The sequence below is a fragment of the Arachis hypogaea genome, chromosome 16, assembly GCF_003086295.3.
Source record: "Arachis hypogaea cultivar Tifrunner chromosome 16, arahy.Tifrunner.gnm2.J5K5, whole genome shotgun sequence".
NCBI lineage: Eukaryota > Viridiplantae > Streptophyta > Magnoliopsida > Fabales > Fabaceae > Arachis > Arachis hypogaea.
Window position 1 is genome coordinate 2148977 of NC_092051.1, and position 9583 is coordinate 2158559.

At 24.0% G+C, this 9583-nt stretch overlaps 1 protein-coding gene across 1 annotated transcript; it reads right to left on the reverse strand.

Annotated features, from left to right (window-relative positions):
- Positions 1–3643: 3643 nt before the first annotated feature.
- Positions 3644–9326, reverse strand: LOC140179807 (uncharacterized). Its single transcript, XM_072219581.1, has 3 exons — positions 9225–9326; positions 3836–4885; positions 3644–3658 (listed from the first exon to the last, which is right to left on the reverse strand). The coding sequence occupies exons 2-3, from the start codon at positions 4781–4783 to the stop codon at positions 3644–3646; spliced, it is 963 nt and encodes a 320-aa protein (XP_072075682.1). The 5' UTR covers positions 4784–4885; positions 9225–9326.
- Between the last annotated feature and the right edge of the window lie 257 nt (positions 9327–9583).

Consider the following 9583-nt stretch of genomic DNA (forward strand, 5'->3'; position numbering starts at 1 on the left):
TCATATTAAAATTTTTTTGATGAGTCATTTGATACTAATAGAAATAGAGTAATATAATACGTTTTGTCAATTTCAAAAACATAATTAATACAGTTAAAATCTCGATCATAATTTCAATTTGCATACAACTAATCTAAAAAATAAGAATGAAACTGAGAATGAGTTGAGCTGGTCTTTGTGAATGTATTAAAATGTTAAGATTTTAATTATATTAATTATGTTTTTAAAATTGACAAAAGTATATCATATTAATCTCTTGATAAGTCATTTGATACTGATAGAAACAGAATAATTTGATGAGTTTTTGTCAATTTCAAAAACATAATCAATACCATTAAAATCTCGACCACTATTTCAATATGCATACAACTAATCTAACAAATAAGAATAAAATTGAAAATGAGTTGAACTGGTCTTTTTGAACGTATTAAAAAAATTTAAGATTTTAGTTGTATTAATTATGTTTTTAAAATTGACAAAAATATATCATATTAATCTCTTGATGAATCATTTGATACTAAAAGAAATAGAATAATATGATGCGTTTTTGTTAATTTTAAAAATATAATCAATACAATTAAAATCTCGACCACTATTTCAACATGCAAACAACTAATCTAAAAAATAAGAATGAAATTAAAAATGAGTTGAGTTGGTCTTTTTGAACGTGTTAAAATATTTTAAGATTTTAGTTGTATTAATTATATTTTTAAAATTGACAAAAATATATCATATTAATCTTTTAATTAGTCAGTTGATATTGACAGAAATAGAATAATATGATACATTTTTGTCAATTTTAAGAACATAATCAATACAATTAAAATCTCGACCACTATTTCAATTTGCATACAACTAATCTAAAAAATAAGAATGAAAGTGAGAATGAGTTGAGTTAGTCTTTATGACTATATTAAAATGGTTTAAGATTTTAATTGTATGAATTATGTTTTTAAAATTGACAAAAATATATCATATTAATCTCTTGATGAATTATTTGACACGGATAGAAATAATACTATAATGCGTTTTTGTTAATTTCAAAAACATAATCAATACCATTAAAATCTTGACCACTATTATATGCATACAACTAATCTAAAAAATAAGAATGAAACTGAGAATGAGTTGAGCTTATCTTTGTGAATGTATTAAAATGGTTTAAGATTTTAATTGTATTAATTACGTTTTTAAAATTGACAAAAACATATCATATTACTCTTGATGAATCATTTGACACTGACAGAAACAAAGTTATATGATACGTTTTTGTTAATTTTAAAAACATAATCAATACAATTAAAATCTAAACCACTATTTCAATATGCATACAACTAATCTAAAAAATAAGAATGAAATTGAAAATGAATTGAACTGATTTTTTTAAATATATTAAAATAGTTTAAGATTTTAGTTGTATTAATTATGTTTTTAAAATTTACAAAAACATATCATATTAATCTCTTGATGAGTTATTTGACACTGATAGAAACAGAGTAATATGATACGTTTTTATCAATTTCAAAAATATAATCAATACAATTAAAATCTCGACCATTATTTCAACATGCATACAATTAATAAGAATGAAATTGAAAATGAGTTGAGCTAGTCTTCTTGAACGTATTAAAATAATTTAATATTTTAATTGTATTAATTATATTTTTAAAATTGACAAAAATATATTATATTAATCTCTTAATAAGTCATTTGATACTGACAGAAACAGAATAATATGATGTGTTTTTGTCAATTTTAAAAACATAATCAATATAATTAAAATCTCGACCACTATTTCAATATGCATACAACTAATCTAAAAAATAAGAATGAGATTGAAAATGAGTTGAGCTGGTCTTTTTAAACATATTAAAATACTTTAAGATTTTAATTGTATTAATTATATTTTTAAAATTGACAAAAATATATCATATTACTCTTGATGAGTTATTTGACATTGACAGAAACAGAGTTATATGAGACCTTTTTGTTACTTTTAAAAACATAATCAATACAATTAAAATTTCGACCACTATTTCAATTTGCATACAACTAATCTAAAAACATAAGAATGAAAATGAGAATGAGTTGAGTTGGTCTTTGTGACTATATTAAAATGGTTTAAGATTTTAATTGTATTAATTATGTTTTTAAAATTGACAAAAATATATCATATAAATCTCTCGATGAGTTATTTGACACTGATAGAAACAGTAATATAATGCATTTTTGTCAATTTCAAAATCATAATCAATACCATTAAAATCTCGACCACTATTTCAATATGCATACAACTAATCTAAAAAATAGGAATGAAACTGAGAATTAGTTGAGCTGGTCTTTGTGAATGTATTAAAATGGTTTAAGATTTTAATTGTATTAATTATGTTTTTAAAATTGACAAAAATATATCATATTACTCTTGATGAGTTATATAGGACGTTTTTGTCAATTTTAAAAACATAATCAATACAATTAAAATCTGAACCACTATTTCAATATGCATACAACTAATCTAAAGAAAATGAATTGTGCTGGTCTTTTTAAAAGTATTAAAATAGTTTAAGATTTTAGTTATATTAATTATGTTTTTAAAATTGACAAAAATATATAATATTTATCTCTTGATGAGTCAATTGATATTGATAGAAACAGAGTAATATAATGCATTTTTCTCAATTTTAAAAATATAATCAATACAATTGAAATTTAGACCACTATTTCAATATGCATACAACTAATCTAAAAAATAAAAATGAAATTGAAAATGAGTTGAGTTGGTCCTTTTGAACGTATTAAAATAATTTAAGATTTTAGTTGTATTAATTATGTTTTTAAAATTGACAAAAATATATCATATTAATCTCTTGATGAATCATTTGATACTGACAGAAACAGAGTAACATGATGCATTTTTGTCAATTTTAAAAACATAATCAACACAACTAAAGTTTTGACCACTATTTCAATATGCATACAACTAATCTAAAAAATAAGAATAAAAGTGAGAATGAGTTGAGCTGGTCTTTGTGAATGTATTAAAATGGTTTAAGATTTTAATTGTATTAATTATATTTTTAAAATTTGACAAAAATATATCATATTAATCTCTTGTTGAGTTATCTGATTCTGACAAAAACAGAGTAGTATAATACATTTTTGTTAATTTTAAAAATATAATTAATATAATTAAAATTTTAACCATTATTTCAATATGCATACAACTAATAATCTAAAAAATAAGAATGAAATTAAGAATGAGTTGAGTTGACCTTTTGTGAATATACTTAAAAAAGTTTAAGATTTTAATATAATCAATACAATTAAAATATTGATCACTCTTTCAATATGCATACGACCAATCTAAAAATTATTTTTTTTGACTTAATTCAATTGAGATTTGAGAATAAAAAATTAATTTTAATAATATATAAATTTGATTTTAATACACTACTAAAAAAAATTTACTTACATCTAATTAATAATAATAATAATAATAATAATAATAATAATAATAATAATAATAATAATAATAATAATTATAACGTATAATCCTATGAAATTATTTACAATATTAAGACATCAAAACTAAATTATCATTTTAAAAAATTATAATATTTACATATAACGAAATCTATGGTAGCTATAGAGTAACAACCTGTTAACATATATAACTACTTCACTCTATTATCCATGAGTGTTATGCAATTTAGTGATTAATTAACATGTTAATTAATATGAAAGTAACTAATTTGGTGATTGAATATTTGTATATAGCAAACATGTTGATCAATATCAAAGTTTGAAAGAAGCATGAGAAATTGAGAAATCTTACAGGTAATTTCAAGCAGCTCAGATGAAAAGAAGAAGGACAACCGTCGCAACAAACTAGAGTGCCTTCTCGAGCATTTGCACAGAGAAGACACGTGTTATCATTTGGATCCTTGTCAGAATCAGAATCAGAATCAGAATCAGATTCATCGTAAACAACCTTCTCTTTTCCTTTCCTGCTCGTTTCCACCCTCTGTTTCTGCTTCTTCTTGTTCGCGTCTTCCCTGCTATTCTTTCCCCTCTTATTACGATCGTTATTATTAGGGTTTGGGTCATGAGCTTCATCTTTTCTTTTTCTCTTCTTAGCATCTTTCCATGACAGAAGCTTCTCGAAATCATCATCCTTGATGGGAGTAAACTTGAAATTCTTCAAATAATAGATCCCTCTTCCTTTGTGCTCCTCATACTTCTTTTTCAAACACTCGTACGCAGCTATGATGCAATTGGTATAAGCTCTCCCTTTCAGATCATAGAAAACAGTTTCTTCATCTTTTTCATCAATCCCAATTTCCCAACCGGCGCGTAGCAACTTATTCCTCATTTCATCCAAAACATCGTCGTTCTCCTTCTTCTTCTTCTTCCTCCCCCTCTTCTTCGTCTTCCTCTTTTGGATTTTGCTGCTCTCACCGACTTGAAAGTTTGCATCACCACTCTTTCTTACTTGACCTGCTGCCTTCTTAGTCGCTGTAGTACTCTCTTCAGAAGCGTTGCCGTCACGGTTAGGCTGGTTATTACCCGTCACGGTCCTCCTCGCACGCAGATCATGACCTCCAACGATTAGGCTACGGTTATCGTTAGGGTTAGGGTTGGCAGGTATTCCGTTGTCACCTTCAAGCATGCGTCGACGCACACGACGGTAACGGTTACGGTTACGGTTACCTTGGGGTGTAACATCCCCCAAGAACACAACCGAATCATCGTCAGAACTCGAGATTGATGAATCTTTCGACATGGAAGAGCTATAAAAAGATCTTCCACAAAACCAGCACCCTAGCTCTTAATTACTCACTCACTCACTCACTCACACACAATAGTAGTAGCTGGTGATGAAAAACTGATACAAAAGGAACAGAGAAAGAGAGAGAAATGATGAAATTTGAGTATGAGATTTGATTGACACTGCAAGAGAATTTATAATACTAGGGTTTGAACCTTAACGATGGTTTTATTCTTAAAATAATGGTTTTCTACAAAACCATGTTCTGGAATCTGCTGGAGGAAGTAAAAGCAATTCAACCATTAGATTCGAAATAATTTATGAGCTAATTTGGATTAGATTTTTTTCTGAAAATAATAATTTTAATTTTTTTTAAAAAGGTAAAAAATATTTTTATGTTTGACTGTAATTAATATTATATTATTCAAATGTTTTTCTCTTCTCTTTTTGTACATTTCTATGTTATTAAAAACAATCTTCAATCATTTTAAAATATGTCGCTTTAAATGTATATTCAACCAATTATGTTTATACAGTCACCAAAAAAACCAATTATGTTTATACTAAAAATTCTACACCGGTATACAAAACAAACTTTTTTTTTAAAAGAAAATTTGGTTAAACAATAAACTTTTTTTTAAATGAAAATAATCGCATTCAACAAGTAATAAGCATTATATACAGAATCACATTTTTATATACAGACATATGATTCTTATTTATATAATTTTTACATAAAATGAAAATTATAACTTTAAAAGAATTACATTTATTAATATTTTACTGTTACTAGAAAATTTTATCTTTTCAATAGAATATTTTATCTTACAAAATTATGACACCCAAATAAGTATAATAAACTCACATAACCAGTCAATAAAATATAAAGGAAAACACACAGCATACATAGAAAAGTACTGTTTCATTTTTAATTAGCTAATGTTAATTGAATCTTTAAAAATGAGTCAACATTTCTTCAATAATGAAGAATAGAGTATTTTTTAGTGTTTTTTTCCTCCTTCTTTTTTAGTTTTTTTTTTTATTTTTCTCTCGTTTTATTTTTTTATAAATAATAAATGCAATGACATTAGGTGTCAATGTTAATTCATTCATTCATACTTATCCTCTAAATTTTAATATGACTATTTTTTCAATACCGAAATTGTTTTGTTTATGAATTGAAATTCTATTAATTTTGGAATCATTAAAAAAACATAGTATAATTTTGAATGTACAATAATTCAATTAAATAATAAATTCTTATCTCTTTGTTTCAAACACAATTTTATTACGTCTACACCCTTTATAATAAATACTATTTTGATGTAAATATTTTTTTTAACAAACAAATATGTGTTTTTTTATTTTGTTAATTAAAAATAATTTAAATACACAATTGATTAGTAACAATTATATTTTTATATAGATGTAAAAAATATTTAATATATAAATAATATTTTTTTTAAAATATAACTATTTCTGTGTCTCTTTTTATCATTATAAGTTTTTGGAATAAAAATAAAATTTAATGACATAATACAAAAATTTATATGATTATGTTAATAAAAAACAATATAAAATAAATAAAAATAGAAAAAATCTATACTAAAATTTTTAACATCTATAGTCATTCTTAATTAAGTAAATTTATAACATTCTTTGATGATTTATATTTTTAAAAGATTTGAGAATTTTATCATTTTAAATGATATGCAGATTAATATAAACAGAAAATTCTCCCTTCTTTTTGAATAAGTTTTTCCTCTTTGATAGATATTTAAAATTAAACAAATCTAAACATTTTTTTATTGTTTTATATATAAACACGGTAGTAAACCGAGTTAGACATAATAAGGCTTATATATTAAATAGGTTTTTAGATTATTAGATTTTGATCATAATATATGAAGGACTCACTTAGATGTATATAGAAAATTAATTATTAAATCGGTTATAAATATAAAATATATATTAAAATATAAGATATACGTTAAAAAAATTAAATAATATATACATATATATATATATATATATATATATATATATAAAAGTATATGATAATTAATTTGGTTGCTTACTCTTTATACTAGTGTCCTTCATTCGGAGATATATAGTATATTTCAATTCCCCTATGATCTGACCTTTAAACAAGCAAGATATATAATGGATTAAATAATAACATGTAATAGAAGGCTTAAATTTAGTCACTACTTTACAATGTGATGAATCATATTAGTATAAGGTATAAACCAAAATTCGGTTTAATTTGACCCATAAAATTACATTTTTAAAACCTTTCACATAAAGGTTTTCGCTAGATTAAAAATAGAAAAGATCTTAATTAAAATTCTTACAATATTCTTAAGAGACCCTAGATTTTATGGAGAGATCGAGTACTACTTATTAAGAGAATAGGTAGTCTAACTATGCTTAAAAGAAGATAATATATATATTAGCTTTCTCTAATAATAATAGGGAAGGGATTCAGGCACCCTTAAAAAATGGGGTAATAACGATGGTTAATAATGGTGATAATTATATTAACGGTTCCGCTATGTTACCAACAGCATATCTGCCAACTTCTGCTAACTCTTATTTATAATTGTGTTTTATGGAAGTGTCTTTATAGATGTGTCTAATAAAAATGTCTTTTTTATAGTTGTGTTTAATAGAAGTGTCTTTATAGATATATTTTCTGGATGTGTCTCTTTATATATGTATTTAAAATATAATAATTAATTATTGTTGGCAATAAATTGGCAGATAATATGTTGGTACCCTATACTTTTCTTTATATTAACTATTGCTAGTTTTTGACGTAATCTATCAAATATACTTTTATATGCCATATAATAATAATAACAGAGTAATGCTAGACAAGAGTAATACTAGATAATCATTTTTTAATCAATATCATTATTTTAACTAATAGTAACTAATTAAAAGTTAATTTTTATATTTTCTTGTATAATAATATATAAATAAATAAGAACACTTGATGATGATATTCCTATATTGAATGCTCTCATCAATTACTTTGACAAAAAATTACAATAAATGGTTTAAATCTTCATTCACTATTATTGTACTTTATTCAAGTAATTCATTTTTGTTTTATAAATTTTAGAGTATTTGAGTAATAAACATATAGTATACAATCAGTGAATCGAGTGGTTAAATAAAATAAATATACAGATTTACTTTTAGTTAAACATACTTAACCCCATGTGCATTGTATAAAATCTATATTTACAACGTAAGGTCAAAATAGACTGCACACATAAAACTTAAGGAGTAGTGTTTAGAGAGCCAATGGCCTAAGCGTACAATGTGTACAATGGACTAAATCTTTGGTTTATGAATAAAATGAACATCACCTATACTATCCAGAATAACCATCCGGATACCACCTATACTATCCAGAATAATCATCCGGATACCAGGGATAATAAACATCTCATGTTATAAAAAGCCAATTTTGGATTCACCAAGGTTCAAACTCTTGACCTTCCGGATTTGGAACTCTAATACCATGTCCTGAAATCACTCATCCCAAAAACGTAACCTGACAGGATAATGTAACACTAATAATCATATCTCTAATACTTTCTAAACCTTCATTATACACATTGTACGCTTAGGTCATTGGCTCCCTATACTTTCTCAAACTTAAGACATTTTGGAGAGAGACAAATTTTAAAGAATTAGTTGTATTGTGTTATGATGTGTTTCAGTAATTCAGTAACGAAGAATAGAGTGTTTTTTTATAAATTTTTCCCCTTCTTTTGCCCTTGATTCTTAAGAGTGTCTTTAGTATTGTCTTGAGGAATATTATATATATTGTGGTAATGTGTTAATTTAGCTTGACCTTTTTTTATTGTTTTTTCTATTGTCTCTCTTTTTTATTTTAATATTTTTTTTATTTTTTAAAAAAATATTATAAAAAATCATTAGAGAGATTTAATTATTAAAAAGAATTTTTAATATAAAATATATTAAAAAAGATTTATTTTTATAATATTTAGAGAGAATAACTAAATCTTTTTTTAGAAAGACAAATATATTTTTAGGTGATCTTTTCATTTTTTTATAAATATATTTTTTTTAAATTTTTATTATATTCAAATCTTTATTTACACGCCTATATCTATAACAATAATTTGTTATTAGTGAATTTTCTAATCTCTAATTCACCATTAGTAAGTCTTTTTATTCATATTTTTTCTTATTTGTTTATCTTTTTAAAAAGATTGCTTTTCTTGATCTTTGTATGTAACAACAATCTATCATCAGCTAATTTATCATAAATGCTTGTTCAATATGTTTTCAATTTATAAGACTGTTTATTTTAACTGATGATTATATATATATATATATATATATATATATATGTTTAGTGCCAAACGACATAGCTAAAACAACTAAAAATTAATATTCAAGAAGAGCTGAAGATTACCTAATTCAATTGAAGCAATTGGTTTCTTGAATTTTTGTACTTGTTATGATATAGTGTCAAACACCATAACACTCTTGGATTAGATTTTTTTCATCATATCTGTAGATATAGATTGATATGATATTAGCCCTAATAGATCCAATTAATAGAAGTAGAATTTAGTTATGATACAAAATGCTATAAATAGGCTAATGATTGTAATTGCACATCAAATGAAATATGAAAAGTAATTTGAAAAGAAAATTCAACATAACATTATTAATAAAATATCTACATCAATTAAAGTTTAGAATCTCACTAAAGTTAAAGAAAACATTATTTACTGTCAAAGTTTATTAGCATTTTTCACTAAATAGTTA